At 34.1% G+C, this 24,895-nt stretch overlaps 3 protein-coding genes and 1 long non-coding RNA gene across 4 annotated transcripts; 2 read left to right on the top strand and 2 right to left on the bottom strand.

The window, feature by feature from the left end:
- Positions 1–66: 66 nt before the first annotated feature.
- Positions 67–7,979, bottom strand: LOC123665674. Its single transcript, XM_045599940.1, has 6 exons — positions 7,872–7,979; positions 3,111–3,198; positions 2,205–2,318; positions 1,219–1,411; positions 502–638; positions 67–171 (listed from the first exon to the last, which is right to left on the bottom strand). Exons 2-5 carry the CDS (start codon positions 3,192–3,194, stop codon positions 505–507), a joined length of 525 nt encoding a protein of 174 aa, XP_045455896.1. The 5' UTR covers positions 3,195–3,198; positions 7,872–7,979; the 3' UTR covers positions 67–171; positions 502–504.
- LOC123665741 lies at positions 6,496–15,021 on the bottom strand. Its single transcript, XM_045600001.1, has 7 exons — positions 14,930–15,021; positions 13,594–13,882; positions 12,931–13,025; positions 12,733–12,796; positions 9,477–9,623; positions 8,323–9,229; positions 6,496–6,530 (listed from the first exon to the last, which is right to left on the bottom strand). Exons 1-7 carry the CDS (start codon positions 15,019–15,021, stop codon positions 6,496–6,498), a joined length of 1,629 nt encoding a protein of 542 aa, XP_045455957.1.
- Positions 15,022–17,013: 1,992 nt separating this feature from the next.
- On the top strand, positions 17,014–21,155 carry LOC123665740. The gene is made up of 4 exons (XM_045600000.1): positions 17,014–17,205; positions 19,511–19,703; positions 20,125–20,255; positions 21,036–21,155. The coding sequence occupies exons 1-4, from the start codon at positions 17,014–17,016 to the stop codon at positions 21,036–21,038; spliced, it is 519 nt and encodes a 172-aa protein (XP_045455956.1). The 3' UTR covers positions 21,039–21,155.
- A 1,889-nt stretch (positions 21,156–23,044) lies between these two features.
- LOC123665671 lies at positions 23,045–24,893 on the top strand. Its single transcript, XR_006745098.1, has 3 exons — positions 23,045–23,229; positions 24,124–24,193; positions 24,505–24,893. It is a non-coding gene; the product is annotated as an uncharacterized LOC123665671 (long non-coding RNA).
- Positions 24,894–24,895: the final 2 nt, after the last annotated feature.

Here is a 24,895-nt window from a genome sequence, read left to right as displayed (position 1 = left end):
ACATACAAACATTGCAAGTTAAATAATAGATATCATAAAATCGGTATTCAAATAAAACAACATTCGTTTGGAATCACATATATTTTATTATCTTACAGATATCATTCACTTATATAACAAGTCTACTCTACCGCTAGTGTACCGTTGTTTGCCAAGCACCAAACGGTCAACCTGTAATGAAAATTTTAATACATATATTAACAAATATATAATTTTCAATATAGTAGTGATACATTGTGGAATTGGGGGTTTTTGGATACATTTATTAGGTACATTGCTTAGAATGTGAAAATATATATAAAACTAAAGTTTGTTTGTTTGTATGCACTTTTCTCAGGAAGTACTATTTAAATTAAAAAATAATTCTTTTTGTCTTGGATTGTCTACTTACCGAGGAAGCCATGGGTGTATAATATATTAGTATGTTTTTTCCCTCAAATTAACGCGGGTTAAACCACAGGGCACAGCTAATAAGTAAAATATGTATAGTATAGGACTCACAGTTTACTTCCAGCGGTTGTTCTCGTAGTCCCACTTGGAGGACAGTCCGTCCACCGGGTTCACCTTCAAGTCTAGCATACGCTTCAGCTGAGCCTTCTGGCTCTCCTCGCTGAAGGAGTCAGGCAGTGGACTGTACACTGGAAATTGATTATTAGTATTATTACCATAAATAAGGCATCGATCTTAAGGACCTATTCATAAATTACGTCACACGAATTTCACGATTTTTGATCCCTTTCCCAGTCCTTGTCACAACTGGTCACATTTATGAGATGTAGAGTGACATCACATATTTTGCAGTTTTACATCTACAAATTATTTTTCAATTGACAATGCCAACAAAACAATTAATAATTTCAGTTAATTGTTAATAGATATGTAGTTTAAATATAACGTTTTAATACGAACAATTACATAATAAAATGTGATGTCACAAAAATTTGGACTCCTCACCCTTTGTCACACAGTGTCACACTTCGGCGACCCCCATTAACGTGTAATTTTTTGATGGCCCCCCAAAATCCTATTAAATTGAAGATTATAATAATAAGCATGTGCGAGTTTAGGTGGCGCTGTAATTCACGGGTACGGCCGGAAACACGCATGCGATGGTTTCATCAGTTGAGCCCTACGCTTGCTTGTCAACATAGTTGTATAAGAAAGAATGGAAAAAATACCCTAAATACATTTTTTCCTCAAATTAATGTAATTTATTACCGAACATCTTCATGGCCATGTAGATCCACACAGAGAGAGAGGCAATGCAGAGAGCCCAGCCGAAGGCGCCCTTCCACTCTCCAGTGGGGGCCTGGAATTCTGCAAAGGTTTGACAGAAAGATGCACGGTACAGGGCTTTCTTCTCTTCCAGAGTTAACTTGCGCCAGTCTCCCTTTTCCTTTTCGCGGAGGGCCTGTGGATTTATATTTGTTTATTTATAACACAACTTCAATTTAAAGAACTAATATATATGTAGTGATGCTCCGATGATCTTTAACGGATCTTTTATTAATTTTCAAATTATTCAATCGACAGGATAAAATGCTGACCAAAAACTTTTAACTAACTGTTTAATTTATTTATTTTATGCGAACTGAATAACAACTTTTTTTGTTAAACTCCACGCAGACGAAGTTGCGGGCACAGCTAGTCATTAATATAATCTAGAAATTAATACTTGGCTTTAGTTATTAAATTAATTATCTTTAATATAAACTATTATGCTGTGTGGTTACAGCATTAAAGAATATAGCCACCCCCTTTCTTATCGTGGGTGTCGCAAGAGGCGACTAAGGGATAACACAGTTCCACTACCACCTTGGAATTTAAAACTATACACATAATTAATACACAGGCCGAATACGGGCAGCAGCGTCTTCGGTGCGACAAAACCAGACCCGCGGTCACCACTCCGCCTGTCCAGCATGGTGACTATAGGCAAAACACATGAGTTAACGTCATTTTTGGCACGAACTTGTGGAGGCCTATGTCCAGCAGTGGACTGCGATAGGCTGAAGTGATGATGACAATGATGATAAAACATTTAAAAGCCCTCAAGAAGAATTGTTGTAAAAGATTATTCTTTTAGATATATTGTTACATTTATAAGTATCTACCACACGTTACCAATTTAATTACTAATTGGATTTTACACAACTAAAAACAGCTATATTATTTAAGGCAAAAACAGTTTATTTTAATCATACCTTAATATCGGGTGTGTCCGGGCGGAATCTGACAGCTGGGAGGGGGAAGTCGGGCCTGTCAGCGTAGTTGGGCTGACCGTTGTAGCCGTAGCCCACCCACTCCCTGTTGCCCACCTGGAGAAATTTAGGAAATTGTAAAGTTATTCTAATCTTTTTTGTAAGGTGACCAGAGTTTCTGGGGGGATTGGGGGTAGGGTCGGCAACGCGCTTGCAATGCTTCTGATGTTGCAGGCGTCTATAGGCTGCGGTAATTGCTTACCATATAGGGAGTGGTAAACTTATTTGCCGTTTTATTAAATTACAAAAAATAAACACTTGCACAGCCTCCACTTGGATTTACTCCTGTGTCGGAGATCAAAAAACACACAATAAACAAGCACAAACCCAGTCGACGACAAACACTTTTTCGAGCCCGCGACGTCAAGAGCAATATCAAGTGACCGCTGCGCCAACGCTTCATCAAAAAAATTTATACTGTGTTGCAGTTTTTTTTTTTGTCATTTTACAATTTATAAAAAATTTAACCACTACTTATGCTAATTTTATAGTTAATCTAATATATAAAATTCTCGTGTCGCGGTGTTTGTTAAACTCCTCTGAAACGGCTTGACCGATTCTAATGAAATTTTGTGTGCATATTGGGTAGGTCTGAGAATCGAACATCTATTTTTCATCCCCCTGAATGTTAAGGGTAGTCCACCCCAAAAATTTAAATTTTTTAGTTTTAGATAAATTATTTATTTTTTGTTTTATTATGATTTGGTGTTGAAAAATACATACAACCCTAAATTTTCACCCTTTTACCACCAACCCCTATTTTTAAAAAACGTTTAGCGGCAAGACGTTTGCCGAGTCAGCTAGTAATAAATATTATTTCTTGTATTTGAGTTAAATCTTGTTCATTACCTTGGCAAGTTCACTGACGGAGCGGGTTCCAGCTGGCACGCGGATTGCATCAAGCAGCGCGCGACGCAGGAGAAGATTTGCCATTATTCTGTAACCATAAGATAACAGAAAATCATTAAAACCATTATTCTATAACCATAAGATAACAGAAAACCTTTAAAATCTAGACAAATATTATTTATTTTTCGTTTGTATAAATAATAATTTATTCAATCTACTATAATTATGATGTAACAAAAATAATTGAGATTGCTCATAAACAAAAAAAAACCGACTTCAATTTGTAAATATGTATAATATTTTGTATAAATAAAATTGATTATAAAAAAAAAAAAATTACCACTAATATGTAGGTAGTTAAATAAATATTCAATTAAATACGCACATTTAGGAACGAGTCTAAAAGTACTCGTCAAATCTTGATCAAATTTAATTGTTGCCTGACAACATAACAAGCACACTTTTGATTAAAAAAAGAATCATCAAAATCTGTACACTCTGTTAAAAGCTTTAAATGTAAAGGTAACAACACACTTTAAAAAAATGTAGCATTGAGAACTTCCTACAACTCTAAGCTGGTTAAAAAGATGTTAAACCAAAATATTTAACTAATATGTATAGTTATGTACATATATTTATATATATAATATATTTTTATACCACTAGGGTGACAACAAGCATTATGGTCTACCTGATGGTGAGCATAGCCTATATACCTGTAACAGAAGGAACATCATAGGCATATAACGAACCCTACATCCCCTAGACGGTACCTAGGAGCTCTGGCAACCTTACTCCTCATAGGAACTATTTATTAGCTCTGAACTTCTATTCAGTTGAGGCATTTGTCTAGATAGACTGCTTTATGTTTTTTCTGCTATATCTATAATATAAAAATGAGTCGCTGAATGTGTTGCTAAGCGCAAAACTCGAGAACGGTTGGACCGATTTCGCTAATTCTTTTTTTAAAATATTCCTTGAAGTACGAGGATGGTTCTTACGGAGAGAAAAATTCAAAAAAAAAATTTAAATTTCCTGAAAAAGTCTAAAAACAACACGTTTCTATACTCCCATACAAAAGATTTGTGATAATACTTAAAAGTCAATTTGAACTTTAATACCATACGATAAAGTTTGTGTTAGGCGATACGAAGTTCGCCGGGTCAGCTAGTCTATAATATAAAAATGAGTCGCTGAATGTGTTGCTAAGCGCAAAACTCGAGAACGGTTGGACCGATTTCGCTAATTCTTTTTTTAAAATGTTCATTGAAGTACGAGGATGGTTCTTACGGAGAGAAAAATTCTAAAAAAAAAAATTTAAATTTCCTGAAAAAGTCTAAAAACAACACTTTTCTTTACTCCTATAGAAAAGATTTGTGATAATAGTTAAAAGTCAATTTGAACTAAATATATAATAACTATATATATATCTCTTATATATAAAAATGAATCGCAAAATGTGTTGGTAAGCGCATAACTCAACAACGCCTAGACTAATTTTACCAATTCTTTCTTTTAAATGTTCATTGAAGTCCAAGAATGGTTTTTACGGCGAGAAAAATTCGAATAATTTCCAGGAAAACCCTAAAAACATGCCTTTTCTTTTCCCACAAAAACGTTTTCTAACTAAAATATAGAGTCAATTTGAACTTTATTGGTATTCAATAAAGTTCATGTTAAGTAATATATTAGGGCGCATTTTACGTAAGCTATTAATGATTAAATTGATCTTAATTGTAGACCGCATTTTAATTTAATTTTACATACAGTAAAAATGATATTAACTAGCTATTTCACATTACTTATAATGTTCTTGCGGGGGCGTTAACAATGGAAAATTCCCGTTTTTGGTAATTTGGTACGAATTTCCTTTATGTGATGTAGAAATGATCAATGAGCGAATTTTAGGATAACTCATCCCCAATAAGGATTGCGCGGGTGAGCGTTAACAATAAAAATTTTAAATGTATGTAACTCCGAAACAACTGAACCAATTTTTATCAAATTTTTTAAGCATCTGTAATTTGGTCCAACTTGGGAGATAGGGTATTTTTTATCTCAATTGGACCCGATAGGTGGCGCTGCTATTGGTATGTAACTCCGAAACTACTGAACCAATTTTTATCAAATTTTGTACGCATCTATAATTTGGTCCGACTTGGGAGATAGGGTAGTTTTATCTCAATCGGACCTGGTAGGTGGCGCTGCTATCTGTATGTAGCTCCGAAACTACAAAATAAATTTTTATCAAGTTTTGTAAGCATCTGTAATTTTGTCTGACTTGGAAGATATGGTAGTTTTTATCTCAATTGGACCCGGTAGGTGGCGCTGCTATCTGTATGTAGCTCTGAAACTACAAAACCAATTTTTATCAAGTTTTGTAAGCATCTGTAATTTTGTCTGACTTGGAAGATATGGTAGTTTTTATCTCAATTGGACCCGATAGGTAGCGCTGCTATCTGTATGTAGCTCCGAAACTACTGAATCAATTTTTATCAAATTTTGTACGCATCTAAAATTTGGTCCAACTTGGGAGAAAGGGGAGTTTTTATCTCAATCGGATCCGGTAGGTGGCGCTGCTATCGGTCTGTAACTCCGAAACTACAAAACCAATTTTTATCAAGTTTTGTAAGCATCTGTAATTTTGTCTAACTTGGAAGATACAATACAATACAAATACTCTTTATTGTACACTATCAGAGAAAAATTTTACACCGTAAAAGAAAATATAGACATGTACAAAAGGCGGTCTTATCGCTAAAAGAGCGATCTCTTCCAGACAACCTCTAGCATGAAAAGGACATGACTAAAGAATTAGACGGCATGGAGGTGTACATACATAATATATACATATAATACGTAAATATACATACACATATATACACATATACATACACACATACATATACATACATACACATACACACATACATACACATATACATACACATATATATATATCAAATAGATATGAATAGGAAGATATGGTAGTTTTTATCTCAATAGGACCCAGTAGGTGGTGCTGCTATCTGTATGTAGCTCCGAAACTACTGAATCAATTTTTATCAAATTTTGTAAGCATCTGTAATTTGGTCTAACTTGGGAGATAGGGTAGTTATCTCAAATGGACCCGGTAGGTGGCGCTGCTATCGGTATTTAAGCTATCAAATTTGGTAGCTGTTTTCCGGGCAAGACAACGTCTGCCGGGTCCGCTAGTTCACAATAAATGTATATGCAAAAGTAGGCAAATGTTATAATTTATAACATAAGATTATATAATTTCAAATGTAGAAATGATTATAATTGTTGATTCCTAAAAGATATTTTTTTATATAAAAATGAATTGCCAATATGAATTTATGTGCATTACTTCTGAACAACTATATCAAATTGGATTATTCTTGTTGTGTTCATTATTGACTGGAAAACAAACAATTTTTTTAAATGTGCCAAAAATTTAGAAAATTTTCTCTTATGTATTTTTTAGGCATATTATAAAGTAACAAAATTAATAATAATAAACTATTGAATATCTGAATTCATTTTGAATGAGGGTGGGGTGATGTAAAATGAGTCTACAAGTTCTATTGTATTTTTTAGTTCTTCTTAGTGTGATAATTTCTAAATTTTTAATCTTATAACTAATTAATGGATCTATCAAAATTCAATATCTCCAAACCTATACGATAATATAAAATATTACTCATAGATCCGTATATCCATATATATATCAGATCTGTAACTTAATTCTTATATTGTTTCTAGGCTTTATGATGTAAGAACATTTTGCTATAGGAAAATTTTATTATTATTATTACTTTTACAACTTTTATTTTTTATTTTATTTTATGTTTGTTTCAAATAATATTTTTTTTTACTTTGTTCATATGATACATTTTAAATTACATCAATAAAGCATAAGCATATAATGCCAAAGAATAACAACTATTAACTTATAACTAGTGGTCGCCCAGAGCTCGAAATTTGACTGTAATTAAAAATTTTAATTGAAAAGAACCAAAAAATAATGAAAATAAAGAACTTTCTTTAAATTATTCAATTTGACTACAGACTGACAATCAACAAAACTGTATAATATGCGTGTGTGTCATATACATGGTAGTATGTGTTTTTTATTGATTTTATGTACTTTTTATGCATAATTTTAAAAAATATAAGCATTCTGCACTTATTTATCTAGTGTATCCGCGTAATTTTCGTAATTATATTAAACATTTGGGAATTTTCTAACATGAATAATTGACGTGCGCATATTTCTAATTGGCTATTAAGTTATGGTTGTATTCATCTAATTTAACATTACTAATATTAAATTGAAAAAATCTAATAATAAAGGAATTGAAGTTTTTTTTTAAGCTGACTTTATTCCATACAATGTTCTGACAGTGAGAACTAGATTTATTGATAAAAATATTGATAAAATTACTAGGTTATGTCCATCGATCGCTAGTTACATAACGAGAAATTTTCTTCTAAGCCAAAAGTTATTTCCTTAAAACAGTTTCTATGGCAACTCATTAAATCTTACTCAAAAAAAGATAACAAAATTAAAACATTAGACTTGTTTAGTGAGTTTTAATTTGAATTTAGAATTTGTATGACATGTACGTATAATAAATCATTTGTACTTACCGCGGATAGTAAATGTTTCATTAAAAACTTTAAGGTCAAACAATAAAGTTCCTATTCGCTTCATTTAAAAGAAAAAATATTTTTGCTATTTCTAAAAAATATATTTACCTTAATTTGTCGTAACACCACCCTAAACTATTTTGCTGAAAGGAACTGCGACCTCTAGCGAAAAATTGAATAGACAATTAGACATTGGAATTTGCGCAATGCGCATAGATAATCTACATTGCGTTTTATTACTACACTGGGTTTTACTCTTAATAATTTAGTAATGCAAAAAAAACGTTTTTGCTATAGACCATTAAAAATTTAATATACTTAGTCTTGCACAAGAAAGCTAAATATATGTTTTAATAACGAAATTGTATATGTCAATATTATAACAATACCATATTAATAGGTCTTTTTAATGGAAGGTAAACTCTTTGAAGGTAAAGGAAGGAAAGTAAAGGGTATTTGGTTATATTATATAATGTTACAAAAAAAAATGTTTAAATTTTTTGGAGTTCATTTTCTAACGTACTAGTTTTTTAAATATACTAGTGACTAATAATAAAAAGACCCTTTAATAAAATTATAATAACCATTAATGTTACTTTAAAATTAAAAGGTTTACTTTTTAAACTTACATATTTTAGATTCACAAAAGAGAAAAAAACAACACAAGTATTAATATTTATATTTTCAACTTCATCTCTAATAACTTCAGACAATAATTGATATAGAACGCTTTCAGGCAAAACACCCGTTTCATTCTCCTTAGCTCTAGTCAAATCTTCAAAAATATCATCTGGAATATTCAAACCTTCATTGTCTTTATCTTTCGCTTTCTCTTCATTACTCATTTGAAAGTAATTTTCATTTTCCGACAAATATTCGTTAATGCTTTCATTTTGTCCATTTATTTTCGAAACATATTTTTTCTTATCATTTACTGCGTGTGACGAATATTCGACTTCTTCTTTAATTATTCTCTCTAAATCTACGTTATTTATTATTTTAGACATTTTCTTCTCAAACTCGTCAGTATATGGGTTATTATCTTTATCCAATACAGTGTATGCCGCATTTAAACTGCTTCTACCATTTTCATTATCTGATACATCCAGTATCTGTGTATGTGGACCTTCAATATATTGTGCCTCTGTGACAGAATCAGTTTCATCTAAATTCTCTTCATTACGATAATTTTTATCATTTTTGTTAACAGTTAAAGCGTCATCGTCTTTAATAATGTCTCTGTAATCCTTTACTTCTTTACTATTGAACATAGTTTCTAGAAACTCTTTAAAGACCTTCTCATCGATTACTCGGAGACTGTCGATTTGATTAATGGGTATTGGAGTCATTGTTTTATCAGTTATCGGCGCTATTTTAAATGTAGTAAGTTTTGGTTGTGTTTGTGTTATAAATTCGTAATTAAAGGTTGGTTTAAGAGTTGTTCTCTTCTTTGAAACCGGAACATCCTGGTAAGAAAAATTAAAAATTGACTGAATCTTATAAATTCGTTGTTTTCATCAAATCTTTGAATCTTTATCAAAGCTTTTCGAGACATTCTGCTTAGTGTTCAGTATTAGTGGAAAATATCGTAAAATAATGTTCGAATGTCGGAAGATATTGTATATATATATATATATAACAGTGCAGTAAATTATAGTGAGATAGTACAAAATCAAAAAGTCTATAGGCTGTCAACGTTACGATTACATTTACCTGCTCTATAATTTCTTCAATCCAGTCAGTATAATAGCCAAGCTTAGTAAAAACTGTTGGGCTATCGGGCATACCACAAACAGGAGACCCAAAGCTTATCACACCCATCAGTTTTCCGTCTACTATACCAGGTCCCCCAACGTCACGCTAAAATTAAAGAATGAAATGATTGCATTAGATATTTAAAAAAAAGGTATTAAGATAGTAACGTTTGTATTGTTATTGCAAACAGGGGTGACACAAACCTGTGCAGAGTCCGAATACAAATAATACCGTGCCACTTTTTTTTTAAAAAAAGGTCAGACTTGTGAGTGTTAATGACAGACAGACAGACAGACAGACAGACAGACAGACAGACAGACAGACAGACAGACAGACAGACAGACAGACAGACAGACAGACAGACAGACAGACAGACAGACAGACAGACAGACAGACAGACAGACAGACAGACAGACAGACAGACAGACAGACAGACAGACAGACAGACAGACAGACAGACAGACAGACAGACAGACAGACAGACAGACAGACAGACAGACAGACAGACAGACAGACAGACAGACAGACAGACAGACAGACAGACAGACAGACAGACACACAGACAGACAGACAGACAGACAGACAGACAGACAGACAGACAGACAGACAGACAGACAGACAGACAGACAGACAGACAGACAGACAGACAGACAGACAGACAGACAGACAGACAGACAGACAGACAGACAGACAGACAGACAGACAGACAGACAGACAGACAGACAGACAGACAGACAGACAGACAGACAGACAGACAGACAGACAGACAGACAGACAGACAGACAGACAGACAGACAGACAGACAGACAGACAGACAGACAGACAGACAGACAGACAGACAGACAGACAGACAGACAGACAGACAGACAGACAGACAGACAGACAGACAGACAGACAGACAGACAGACAGACAGACAGACAGACAGACAGACAGACAGACAGACAGACAGACAGACAGACAGACAGACAGACAGACAGACAGACAGACAGACAGACAGACAGACAGACAGACAGACAGACAGACAGACAGACAGACAGACAGACAGACAGACAGACAGACAGACAGACAGACAGACAGACAGACAGACAGACAGACAGACAGACAGACAGACAGACAGACAGACAGACAGACAGACAGACAGACAGACAGACAGACAGACAGACAGACAGACAGACAGACAGACAGACAGACAGACAGACAGACAGACAGACAGACAGACAGACAGACAGACAGACAGACAGACAGACAGACAGACAGACAGACAGACAGACAGACAGACAGACAGACAGACAGACAGACAGACAGACAGACAGACAGACAGACAGACAGACAGACAGACAGACAGACAGACAGACAGACAGACAGACAGACAGACAGACAGACAGACAGACAGACAGACAGACAGACAGACAGACAGACAGACAGACAGACAGACAGACAGCAAAATTGAGCAAAAATACCTTGCCAAAGTTACTAGAAAATACAAATGCTAGAGAGCTGTTCCTGCAGTTTTGTAAAAATGCCGCAATAAAGGTAAATAATAGAAACAAAAATTAGAAAATTATGTTGTGTAAATATTGTACATAATATTTAGGTCAACATAAAAGCGAAGGATAGATATAATATAAGGAATAGCTCGTAAGTTAATTTTGTAAATTTAGATTTAGTTTTATAGTCATAAGGGTAACTGTAAAAATATAATTTAAATAACTAACTGTAGAAAATGTACCAGATTAAATAATAAAATAAAATATATTAGCTCCCTCCCCGCTCCACTTAGCTTAGCGCTACATACTGAAATAGAATAAACTAAGTAGAAATGATAATTTAATTTGATGAGGGGAAATACCCCACAATGAATGAATGCGGATGGATAAAAGAAGAAACTGGAATGCGGAATGACAGTGCAATGGATTAAAAGCGAGAGGTATGATAAAAGAGACCTAGATGTAAATTATACCTATTGTGAATAAGGACTCCGAAACATAAAACTCGGAGGCGTAGGGATAAAAAAAAAAAAAAAAAAAAAAAAAAAAAGACAGACAGACAGACAGATCTCGAGTTCAAGTGCCTGGTCGACCGAGAACAGTTCATTGCAAATAGCGAACACGAAGTTAACATCTTTACGGACGGCAGCAAGATTGAGGGCAAGGTGGGGGCGGCCCTGTCCGTATGGACTGGCGCCGCCGAAGCTAGAACCCTCAAGCTTGCTTTGCCGTCCTATTGCACGGTGTACCAGGCGGAACTCTTGGCGATATGCCGGGCGGCGCGGATGGCCGCAGACAACTTGGCCGGATCAGTCGGGATATACTCTGACTCCCTGTCGGCACTGCTCACACTCAAGAATCCAAAAGCCCTCCATCCCCTGGCCGTAGAGGCGAGGGAACACCTGCGAAGGGCTCTGCTCCAGGACAAACATATAGAATTGTTCTGGATCAAAGCCCACGCAGGGCTAGAGGGGAACGAGCGTGCCGACCATCTGGCCAAGGAGGCTGCGCTGAAGTCCAAACGCGCGTTTGACTACGACAGCTGCCCGGTTTCGTTCATCAAGCGGAGCATTCGCATGCAGTCGCTTGATGAATGGAACCAGCGGTATCGGGCCGGCGAAACGGCTGGCGTCACCAGGGTCTTCTTCCCTGACGCGACGGCCGCACACAGGATCATAGGTAAAATAAAGATGGACAGGTTTGTCACTCAGGTGTTGACGGGGCACGGCGGATTCTCCGAGTACTTGTACCGCTTCAAGTGCAAGGAGAGTCCATCGTGCGTCTGCGACCCTGAGTGTTCGGAATCTGTCCTCCACGTCCTCCTGGACTGCCCAGCCCTGGCTTACGAGAGACTGCGTGTCGAGTGTCAATTGGGAATAAAACTGAGCAAAAATATATTACCAAAACTATTAGAAGAAGAAAATAGCAGAAAACTGTTCCTGCAGTTTTGCAAAGAAATTGCTGTACTTGTAAATAATAGAAATAGGACTTAAAAAATTATGTTTTTTAAATATTGTACATATATTTACATAAACATATAGTTATAGTTAGTATAAGTAATATAAGGAATAGTTATAAGTTTTGTAATTATTATTATTATTATTTATTGACAAGAATTTAAAGTACTTAATTTATTTAACTCATGTTGAATTTTATTGTCTCTGTAGCTCAGCACGATGTCTAAATATTTTATATAGATTTAATGAGTTAGAAAATAATCACAAACATTGCAGGCTCCTCCACCCCTTGATAAAAAACCGGCACAGAAATTTTTCATGGTCACGTATTCTCTGCAAAAAAATATATGTAATTATTACCTATATACTTTATAATCTACTCTCTCTTCATAATAAAAGTACCCAAATATAAAAAAAAACACTCCTCTGTACGTGTGTGTGTGTGTGGTTTACTTTTTAAGCTGTACCTTGAATAAATATCCTGACAGTCTCTTAGCGGATAAACATCGAGTACAGCATAGGATATTATATTTTTCCAAGGATTGCCAACAACTGGGCTATGCTAAAACCATAAACAGATAAATTATAAAAATATTTCTTAAAATACCACATAATAAATTGTTGACGTTATTAGTTACTAATTTGGTAAATATTGAAATGGCCCTAAGCTCGTATTATTATATTGTTATTTATTTTCTTCTAAAATTTTTATTCTTTTAAAAATAATCTAAAGTAATTCATGTTAATATACATTGAAAATCGTGAAATTACAAACAAAAAAAAAATATGATACGGGGTTCGACCCCACTGGAGCGGTCAATTTTTGATATGATATTCAAAAATGTTTAAATATATATATATATATATATATATATATATATATATATATATATATATATATATATATATATATATATATATATATATATATATTTATATATATTCTGACTATACTCGATCACCACAGAAACACAAAGCTACTTGAGGGCAAGTATGCTTTCGTGATCTTCAGATCTTCTCAAGAGATTATAAACTAACAATATTCAAAGTAATACAGAGACTCTATATGTGTAGCTACGAGCTTTATGATCTAAATAAAAATAATGTAAGTTTACAAATTACGACCTAACCTCTTTTGCACCCCAACCGACGACTGTAATTCCTGGAGTATTGTAAGGAAGATTCGAATCGTGTCTGTCGAAATCTATTTTCTTGACCTTTCTCGCTTTTCGTCTGAATTTTATTTGTCTTGCAAGGCGGAGTAGGCAAATATTGTTCTTTAAAGTCTTAGGGTTGTATCCAGGGTGGAAGTAAACCTCAATGACAGCGATAACTTCTCCACCTCCGCTGTAAAAACTACTACCAACACGAACTGAAAGGAACGCTGGGTTTTCGCGAAATAGACGATTGTTCCAAGCGCTGAAAAAACAAAAACTATAAGAATCTTTCATTTGAAATTGCAATATTGGTTGAAGATAATTTTACATTAGGCCACATATCTTTTTCATTTAACTGTTCACTGTTTTTTCTGCACCTGTTCTCTAGAGTTCATTTATAAATTTATTCTTTTACGAGTATCTTTCTATTTCTATTTATACTTTCTCTGTAATGTTATTTTGTTTCGTCGCGGTACAATGAACGATAAATATAAAAACCTATTTGCTACTGCTGGCCCAAATTATTCCGCGAGTATATAAAGTAAGAATCTTATAGTTATACTAGCTGTGCCCGCAACTTCGTCCGCGTGAAATTTAACAAAAAAGTTATTGTTCAGGTCACAGAGTTATAAAATAAATAAATTTCTAAAATAAAAGTAACCTAAGTTACTCCTTCCTACATCAGCTATCTGCCAGTGAAAGTCTCGTTAAAATCTGTCCAGCCGTTTCAGAGATGAGCCGGAACTAAAAGACAGACAGACAGACAAAAAGTGTAAAAAATAATATTTTGGTATATGTACTGTGTATTTAGTGAAAATACATCCATGTGTATTTAGTGAAAAGCGATTATTTTAATATTACAAACCAACGCTCCAATTTTATTTATTTGTATAGATTTTCTCCGAGGTACGGCGGGGAGACCCACAAGGACTGCACAAAAACCCAGACCACGGCAAACACCTGTATGGCCAATACAAATGTTTGTCATGTGCGGGGATCGAACCCGCAACCGCCAGCGCAACATATACAATCCATGGCTGTAACCGTTGCGCCAATGCGGCGTTAGTCAGAGCACGTTAAGCCGTCGGTCCCGGTTTTTATCATGTACACCTGATAGCGATCGTTACTCATAGTAGGGAATATATCCATCAACCCGCATTGGAGCAGCGTGGTGGATTAAGATCTGATCCTTCTCCTACATGGGGAAAGAGGCATATGCCCAGTAGTGGAATATTACAGGCTGAAGCGTATAGATTTTGTTTTATCGATTCCTAGTCTTTCTTTTGTATTTGTCACTACTCATACTTACAGTTGCAAACACGAAGACGCTGTTATAATAAGATCGGACTTTATTATAGATCCAGCGCAATGAAAATCATTGAATATTTGTATTGTTGCCATGAATGGGAAGTGTTTTATTTTCGTTCTTTCACCTTTGTATATCCTCCGTCCACTGGGCTCTAGTAAAATAGAAATCCTTAAATACTTATAACAAATTTCTATCCACTACGAATCAATCAAATCGTCACTAGTACCATTATTATCTTCAGATTTATTCAAACTTAAATCTATCTTCTTTGTATTATCCATTATTTTTCCATCAGGATATTTAAGATGCTTAAGGACATCCGGATTTACGTTTAAATAAACATTATCAACGTCAAACTCCTTTGTTAATAGTTGAAGGTCGGTTAAAAACGTATGTATAAATTCCACAACATTTATATCAATATCATCTGTTTCAATTTTCTCTGTTTCGATATCATCTTCTCCAAGTACAGTATTTATAATATCAACTAAACTTGCTTCTGTATAATTATTCACTTTTGTCAGTTTAACTATTTTGTTTAAATTTTTATTACCTTCCAAAGTAAACGATATAAAATACTTATTTAAAATGTTGTATTCGTTGAGAGTTAGTTTTTCTTCATCAATGTTAAGTGTACTAAATAGTTTCTTGATTGTGTTGTAAATTTTGGTTTCTGTAGTTAACCTATCTTTATTATCAACTGCTAGTTTTAAAAGAGTTTGAACAAAATCAAAGTATATTACTATTATGCAACCGAAAATGAAAAAATTGAAATAAAACATATGAATCGATGTATATGATGGAATGATTTTCGATGGTCTTCTTTACAAATGTTAATATATTCAATAATAATATCATTGAAAATATTTGATTTTCGTCTCAAAATTTTATAAGCTCATATGCTATAAAATATTTTTTACATTTCTGTTTATAGCTTAGTAATCAAATAAATTTGTAAGTAGCTTAGGAGTATATAGTTAAAAATAGGTGTTTTTAGTAATATGTATAACAATGTATTGAAGTCCTTAATAATTTTCGTTTTCTTTAAAAGTGTTGAAAATAATAATATTTACAGAAAGAATCTGCATAATAACGTTTTACATAACACAAATGAAAACGTTCAATATATAACAAATAAACTATTTTCATCTCTAGGACTTAAAAGCATTTATCAAAACTCTGAACACACACAAAACAAGTTGAAGATATTTTATAAATTGAAAAATATTTTTGATATAAATTTACAGATATACGAAATGATTACAGACATATGCGACGAGACGAAAACTAAATTTAAAAATTCAGATTCGAAGCTCAATAAAATAATAAAGAATATTATCCATGTTGATGATAATCTTTTACTAAGCGTTACTTCTTTAGAAAATGTAAATACAGTAGTGGATAATATTTTAAAATCTACACTAGCAGAAGTAAAAAACACAACTCTACATAGAAAGTTTGAACAAAAATTTGATTTTAGTAAAACATCCCTCGAAAACAATGAAACAGTAAAGAACCCAAAGAACTATTCTGATTCAAGAGAATTTCTAGAATTTCTAAATGAATTTCTCCAAAATATAAATAATCTTACTCCAAATGACTTTGTAGATCAAATAAGCAATCAGGCACATAATCAACGAGACTTTGACAATTGAAAATATAATGCGTATGAATATTCGATATAACAATATTTGTATAGTTTTACATATATTAATCGTAAGATAAGCTATTCTGATAAAGACAGTAAATGTAAAACGTAAGTCTATCCCGAGAAGAAACTGAGTTCTGAAGTTGTCTTTGAAATTAACCTCTTTAAATCAATAGGGTAAATCAGAACATTACCAGTATAGAGTTATATTAAGAGTTGTATTCCAACCGTTCATTATCTTTAAAAAAATAAACCTTTAAAAATAGTACTGTGCTGTAGTTTAAGCTTTTTTTGTTTATTGAGTATAATTTGTACAAATTTATTAAACAAAACCTCATTTCATTATATTTTAGAGCAAAAAAATTTTTAATAACTTTAAAAAGATAACGTCATTTAAATCAGTGCCTACAATCGTTAAAACAAAATATAAGACGAAATGCTCCCAATATTAACAACTAGAATCAGCTTCATTCCAAGATTGCAAACTATCAGAACGGTATACGGCTTCTCTAGGATCGGCTGCAGAGACATTGTAGGTCATGGAATAAATGGTTCTGCGAATTACAAGGACGATGCACTTTTTCCGTTCCCAGCAGTGAGATTTAAGGAAAACACAAGAGAAGTGTGTGTAAGTAAGAAAATAAATTGTAACAGTAAACTGTTTGTTAGGCCTATTTATACGAACAGTTATATAAGTTTTGGATTTGATCGAATTAACTTAATCGTACTAAAAAAAAAATAGTTACCTATTGTAAGGTCGTTTTATTATTTATATTTGACGTGGCAACGTCTAATAAATCGATGAACGTCGGCTATTATGAACGAAAAAAATTACTCATTGGAGCGTAACGCTCATTGTACGCTTACGCCGCATCTATCTATCTACTCGATTGGTATTGGTATGCGTCCGAGGAGATGTTTTAACCGACTTCCAAAAAAGGAGGAGGTTCTCAATTCGACTGTTGTTTTAATGTATGTTACATCAGAACGTTTGACCGGGTAGACCGATTTCGACAAATTTTGTTTTAATCGAAAGGTGGTGTGTACCAATTGGTCCCATTTAAATTTATTTGAGATCTAACAACTACTTTTCGAGTTATATCTAATGATGCGTTTTTACTTGACGCTTTTTTCGTCGACCTACGTTGTATTATAACCGCAAAACTTTCTACTGGATGTACCGATTTTGATAATTCTTTTTTTGTTGGAAAGGGGATATCCCTAGTTTGGTACCATGATAAGGAAACTAGGATCTGATGATGGGATGGGATGGGATCCCAGAGAAATCGAGGGAAACTCTCGAAAATCCGCAATAACTTTTTACTGGGTGTACCGATTTTGATATTTTTTAATTTAATCGAAAGCTGATGTCTATCATGTAGTCACATATAAATTTTATCGAGATCTGATAACTACTTTTTGAGTAATCTTTGATAACGCGTAGTTGCTTGACTATTTTTTCGTCGATCTACGTTGTATTACTTGTCGATGTAATTGAAGTCGGTTTTTTTTTCGTTTGCGAGCAAACACAATTAAGAGCCATTTCACAATTTTGCGCTCTGCAAGTTTAGGTAAATTTGGTCGCATCGCGCGAGTCGTACGAGCCGCGCGATCTTTGTGCTAGTACGTATAGTGTGACAACCAAAAGACCATCGTGATCATTTTCTGATGTATAATAAAAATTATAACTATGGTATAAAATGTTTTTTACATAATTAATTTGTTAAAAATTTCAAGTATGTTATATAACAACAGTCAATAAATTTAAAATAAAATTAAAAAAATCAATTTTATGAAACAATTTTTTTAAATTGATTTAGTTTTTTCAGTTTACGAATGAATCTAATATTTACGATATGAATAAAAAAGCATTTAATGACATCGACACCGACAAACATATTAATTAACAAATAACAAGGCAAACAGATTGAAATGCCTATTTGTATTGATAGTGTGAGAAAAGAAAATTAAATTATACATTTGTTTACAGAAATTATCATTATATTATTTTACAGTCATTTTCGTAATATGTTTATTTTATTTATATTTTATTATGAAAGTATCAAATGCGTTTTATCCGCTATAACAACGGGCGCTTGGCGCGTGTGAGCGAAAGAGACGGCTGCGCAGAATTTGGCGTGGACCTTACCTCTAAGAGCGCTAGCGCTCGACTGATTTACCGGGCTTGATGCGTGGCAATATATACTATCTTTTTATTATTTAATATAAAATGTATTAAAAATAATTACATCTTTTAGTTATTTTTTTTGTATTCCTTCATGATGTAAGTTTACTTTGATGAAGATAGTTCGTTAAAATTTCTTAGTTTTCTAAGAGAAATATCGCTTTTAAAATTGTACTTATTTGGAAAATATTCGTAACTTTAAATTTTTTTTATCGTTTAATAGAGATACAAATGGAATAAAAATCTATGATAGTGGACAACAAAATTATATTCCACATATTATGATATTTTTTTAAAATGGTTTCAACGTAGAGGTTATTGAAAAGTAGGACTTCAAAGTATACATTGCGACCGTTTACCCAGGGAGGAGGCTGATGAAAAGCTTAATAATTTTATACACATAATATAAATCAAAATTCTGATCTGACTATGGACTACAACAAAGGTTGCTCTATTATATTTCAAGAATATAAATTACATTATTGCATCCAACACTGACATTAACGACGTCAAAATATTACAATTTCGCGGATTGTGTCCGATTTTTGTGAAATGGCTCTTAAGTTATGATGTTGTCATGTTAAACTATCGTCCGTAAACCAACTTTACAGACAACCAATTTTTTATTTTTATATATATATTAATTTCCACACTACCATTGCCTAAACTTCAGTCATGTAAATGATAACTTATGTTTGATTGTGTAGTTAATGATATATTCAAAATCTTCTACAAAACTTTTTCTTAGGCTCTCAGAGAAAAGGAGAGAGGTGACTGGAGAATGTTGTGCTGTGAGGAGAAAAAAGCGTTGTACCGCGCTTCCTTCTGCCAAACCTTCGCAGAATTCAAAGCGCCAACTGGACAATGGAAATTCATCATGGGCTGGGTCTTTATTGTAGTATCTTTTGGCTTCTGGGCGTCTATGTTCTGTCATTATTATGGTAAATTAGTTTTTTTATCATATATTTTACTAATGTTGGTCAGTATTATGAAGTGGAAGTCTTAATGTTACTGCGTCTTCGAAATTGATGAAAGAGCTCAATAATAACTTGACATCACTGAATCAGCCCATAAATGTCCAACTGTTGAGCAAAAGTCTTAACAAGGATTTCAGCTAAATCAATCATGACGTAATTCCAACGCATGTGGGCGCATATTTTCCATAACACGAGTTATGATCGCTATAGATATCTATGATAACAACCGGAGCCAATAGCTTTTCACGCTCTCCGATGCACGTTAGGGAGACCCACCAGGAACATATACCTAGACCGTAGACAAAAATTTGTGCAAATACAAATACCTGTTAGAACGGTTGTGTCGGACTTACTATTTTATTGGTTTCATTGTTATTTGATTTAGTGTTCGAGCCACTACCTAGCTCGTTCTCCAAGTCATCGCAGAAGGCACAGTTGCGCAGAATGTTGGAACTGCACGTGAATCCCATTGACGGCATCTCCTCTAAATGGGACTACGATAACGACAAGTGGAAGGTGTGGTTTATCATCTAAACTATTTTTATACCATAAGTGTGTTAAACAAGCCTGCGGCACGCCAGATGGGAAGAGGATATCTTACCTGTTGAACTACCCCTGACAATCCCCTGATGCACAGGCCACCTTACTCACCACATGAACACAAAATTACTTGAGACCAGTAATATTTAGCTGTGATCTGTAAGGTCGAGGTACTACCCCAGTCGGGCTGCTCCATAATTTGAGCAGGAAATTTCCTGCTGTGCCGTACCTCAGTTGAAAACAGTAGTAATAATATTAAACGAAATATATAATTAAGTGCTGTGTGGCTAAGGCACTAAAGAATTTAGCCACCCCCTCTCTTCCCGTGGGTGTCGTAAGAGGCGACTAAGGGATTACAAGGTTCCACAACCACCTTGGAACTTAAGAAGCCGACCGATGGCGGGATAACCATCCAACTGCTGGCTTTGAAATACACAGGCCGAAGACGGGCAGCAGCGTCTTCGGTGCGACAAAGCCAGTACTGCGGTCACCAACCCGCCTGCCCAGCGTGGTGATTATGGGCAAAACACATAAGTTCACGTTATTTTTGGCGTAAACTTGTGGAGGCCTATGTCCAGCAGTGGACTGTATAGGCTGTAATGATGATGATAATTTAAGCAAAATATTTTGCTTAAATTATATAGGCTGTGCCCTAACTCATTAAATGATATATTTATTCGATTTCTTGCAAGTGAATGTGTGTACAATAATAAAAAATTATTGTGCTCTAATTATTTGTGTTAATTTCTCTTTCAGTAATCTACTACGAATAAAAGGAATTAATTTAGTTACGTGTTTGATATATGACTCCGTCAAAGTAGAATATATATTTTACTTATAATTTATCGTCTTCAAATAAATTATGCATGAAATTAAGGAGCATGCATTTTATTTTTACTGTACCTCAATGTATTTTTTTTTTACTTAATAAATTCATAAAGGAATCTTACCTATAACTTATATGAGATTTTACTTATAATGGTGTAAATAAATGAAGACCAGTAATCGTCGAAAACCCTATTTTGCAAACAAATATTACCATACCGTTTCTAATGATAAGCCTTAGGTGAACGATAAAGGAGTTCTTTTTGACTTTGTACTATATAATTGTGTTTGCTCGCAAACGAAAAAAAAACCGACTTCAATTACATCGACGAGTAATACAACGTAGATCGACGAAAAATAGTCAAGTAACTACGCGTTATCAAAGATTACTCAAAAATTAGTTATCAGATCTCGATAAAATTTAAACACACGATAAATATCCACTTTCGATAAAATTAAAAATTATCAAAATCGGTACACCCAGTAAAAAGTTATTGCGAATTTTCGAGTGTTTCCCTCGATTTCTCTGGGATCCCATCATCAGATCCTGGTTTCTTTATCATGGTACCAAACTAGAAATATCTCTTTTCTAACAAAAAAAGAAATATCAAAATCGGTACATCCAGTAGAAAGTTATGCGGTGTAATACAACGTAGGTCGACGAAAAAAGCGTCAAGTAAAAACGCATTATTAGATATAACTCGAAAACTAGTCTAGACCAATTGGCACACACCACCTTTCGATTAAAATAAAATTTGTCGAAATCGGTCGTCACGATCAAAAGTTCTGATGTAACATACATAAAAAAAAATACAGTCGAACTACTCCTCCTTTTTTGGAAGTCGGTTAAAAATCATGTCTAATCTTTCTAAGTTTTATTTTCTTCATTTCCATTTTGATATGTAATTGTGCAACGTGTTTGTGGCTTTGTATGTCATGTATTAAATAAATAAATATAAATATATAATTAGTAGAACGTGCCAGATTGTTTTTTTGTCTACATTGTTCTATATTTTTCTAGACTTACAATACAATGAAACTGTGTGGCCCGTAAGTTTATAATTACTTGTTAACTAGTACACGTATCAATGACTCAGATTTCTTTGAACACTAGTAGCAGTTTCTAAGTTAAAGATGTATCCACACCATCCTAACTACACGGTTACTGAAGTGGTATAATACATTGTTATTATTTGTTAAAATCTGCTAGCAAACCGTCGTACCGCCATTTTTTTTTTCACAAACTTAAAAATATATTAGAGTTTACAAATCGCAGTCCACTGCTGGACATATGTCTCCCTAAGTACGCGCCAATCATCACGGTTCTCTGCACTCCCGACCCAGCCCCCATCGGAGATAACAGGGAATAGTGGGACTGCCGGGAACGGAGGGCCAAAGTGTCTATGTTCGAAATAATTGGGAGTAATGCACATATTCACCACTCTGGGAAAGCGGGTTAGTGACCGCAGAGCTGGCTTAGTCACACCGAAGATACTGCTGCCCATCTCCGGTCTGTGTATTTATAATCCAGCTGATTATCCTGCCACCAGGCGGCTTCAACTGCTCCAAGTTCAAAGTGGAACTATTTTATCCCTCAGTCGCAAGAGAAGGGGTGGCTAAATTCTAGACTGCCGTAGCCACACGGCGATGTTTTCTATTATAACAAAACTAATACAAATTAACAAAAAAAAAGGAAAAATATATAATTATATTAAGTAAAATTAGGTGAAAAAAAGAGAGAATGTTTGTATGTCTGCCACTTAATTCCCCTAGTCAGTCTCTAATGTAATAACCCTATGAAATAATTTTAGATAAATAATCCTATGGAAAAATGCAGACCGAATTCTCATACATGATGAGATGCATCTGCCCATATTTTTTATAAAGTTTATGAGATTATTTTTCATAGCGAAGTGAACATCAAATGTGTCTCTACCTTTAAGGGCCCTCGTTGTAACATAATACAACGCGTAAACTAATGCAACTTTGTCAGGATGTACGCTCATCCATGCGTGAACCAACAAACGCAGTCTATATAAAGATGTACGAATTTTTGTGAAAATCAATCGTTTTTGTTATTTTCAGTTCATAAACAGGATATAAAGGTTTAACAATGAAGTGCGCTGTGAGTACACGTTAATATTTATAGCAATAGCGAACACGGCAGAAACAAAAATTTTGTATTGTTGCCGTTAGGCAACTTTGTTGTAACGCTTCAGCCTGTAATATACCACTTCTGGGCATAGGCCTCTTTCTCCACGTAGGAGAAGGATCAGAGCTTAATCCACCAGGCTTCTCCAGTGTGGGTTGGCGGATATGTTCCCTACTATGAGTACAACCGGGACCGATGGCTTAACGTGCTCTCCGAGGCACGGTGAGGAGATCCACAAGGACTGAACAAACACCCATACTACGGCAAACATCTGTATGGCCAATACAAATGTTTCTCATTGAACCCGCAACCGCCAGTGCAACAGTGCTGTGACCGTTGCGCGACCGGGTCGTCAAAGGTTGTTGGATTTGTTAAATTTTTACCCGATAATATTCATGATATAATTAATGAATGAATCCGCCTCCTTCTTTTTTTGAAGTCGCTTAGCAAAAAACTACACTGGATATTACGAGTAGTATTATTACTAAACTCAAACTGTCAAAAAGTACCAATATCAAGATATTTTATTTATCTTTTAACTTATATTGTGAAACGATATTTTTTTCGAATACGGAGCTTGTTTTACTGATCGAAATATTGTACTTCAAAATAATATAATAACTGTCTTGGAGAAAAAAAGTAAAAATATTTTGGAGATTCTTCAAATAGTTATAATGTATAAAATAAAAATATTCCGCCAATTATCATCTTTTAGAATCTCAATCTTTAGTTACAAAATACTTAATTTAGTTTAGACTTTCTTGCATTGCTATTGCAACTTATGTAACTTTGTGGTTCTAAGTTCTAGGGATAAAGATAACGTACACAAGTAGAAGTGGTGATATCTTCAAATTGTTTTATTTCCAGGTAGCTATCGTTCTCGCGCTCATCGGCATGTCTCTCGCTCACCCAACTCCTTCTGGTTTGGGTGGATTAGGTAATATTAGTAGCTATTTAATTTTATATAATTAAATTATGTAAATATACAATTATACATTACAATAAAATACCGTTTATCTTCATCACAAATTATGAATACGAAACACGAAAAAAATTAACAGCTTGATTCAATAAACTTTAAAATTAAATAAATCTAGTTGATGCAAAATGTTTTTGTGTTGTTAATGTTTCAAAATGGAATATCTGCTCACGTAAAAATATTATAAATCATTGATGCGTTTGAGGATATGTCATTTTGTCTAGGTGAAAGATTAATCTGACAAACTGACAAGAAACATCGCTTTGCAGTGAAGGGAAGCGTGAAGAGAATACGGCTGAGGCGGTTTGCTCAGCGCTCGTAGAGGCTTAGAGTACGAATCTAACGTGTGTGGTCATCAATGCGCTATTTGAAGGTTGAATTTCTTCCACAGCCTATCTCCCCTGGTGTTGTCATCCGCCGTAGAACATAGGTCCAGCGTTATCAACCACGGAGTGTCCATTCCTATCATAAAACCCGTCATTCTGACATCTATTAAGCCCATCATAGAACCCGTCATAAAATACCCCATCCTACCTCTCATTAAGCCACTTTGGGGCGGATTGGGATACGGCTTTCACTAAAATGTAACTAAGATTGCAACTCTTGGACTTAGGCTGTTTTGTAATATTAAATTACTAATAAAATGTTTACGATTAAATT

This window comes from Melitaea cinxia, chromosome 24, assembly GCF_905220565.1.
Source record: "Melitaea cinxia chromosome 24, ilMelCinx1.1, whole genome shotgun sequence".
Lineage (NCBI taxonomy): Eukaryota > Metazoa > Arthropoda > Insecta > Lepidoptera > Nymphalidae > Melitaea > Melitaea cinxia.
The sequence above is the reverse complement of the archived record's forward strand: the minus strand, read 5'-3'. Positions and strand labels throughout refer to the sequence as shown.

What these genes read in the sequence shown, in the direction of transcription:
- LOC123665674 (XM_045599940.1), bottom strand. Translation starts at nt 3,194, where the DNA reads ATGGCAAATCTTCTCCTGCGTCGCGCGCTGCTTGATGCAATCCGCGTG. An exon ending in CGGACACACCCGATATTAAG is followed by an intron (nt 1,412 to 2,204) that starts GTATGATTAAAA and finishes ATAAATCCACAG; the next exon opens with GCCCTCCGCGAAAAGGAAAA. An exon ending in CATGGCCATGAAGATGTTCG is followed by an intron (nt 639 to 1,218) that starts GTAATAAATTAC and finishes ATCAATTTCCAG; the next exon opens with TGTACAGTCCACTGCCTGAC.
- LOC123665741 (XM_045600001.1), bottom strand. Translation starts at nt 15,021, where the DNA reads ATGGCAACAATACAAATATTCAATGATTTTCATTGCGCTGGATCTATA. An exon ending in GGGGTGGAGGAGCCTGCAAT is followed by an intron (nt 9,624 to 12,732) that starts GTTTGTGATTAT and finishes CTTTAATTTTAG; the next exon opens with CGTGACGTTGGGGGACCTGG. An exon ending in TTGAAGAAATTATAGAGCAG is followed by an intron (nt 9,230 to 9,476) that starts GTAAATGTAATC and finishes TTTTCTTACCAG; the next exon opens with GATGTTCCGGTTTCAAAGAA.
- LOC123665740 (XM_045600000.1), top strand. Translation starts at nt 17,014, where the DNA reads ATGCTCCCAATATTAACAACTAGAATCAGCTTCATTCCAAGATTGCAA. An exon ending in AAAACACAAGAGAAGTGTGT is followed by an intron (nt 17,206 to 19,510) that starts GTAAGTAAGAAA and finishes ACTTTTTCTTAG; the next exon opens with GCTCTCAGAGAAAAGGAGAG. An exon ending in TATGTTCTGTCATTATTATG is followed by an intron (nt 19,704 to 20,124) that starts GTAAATTAGTTT and finishes TATTTGATTTAG; the next exon opens with TGTTCGAGCCACTACCTAGC.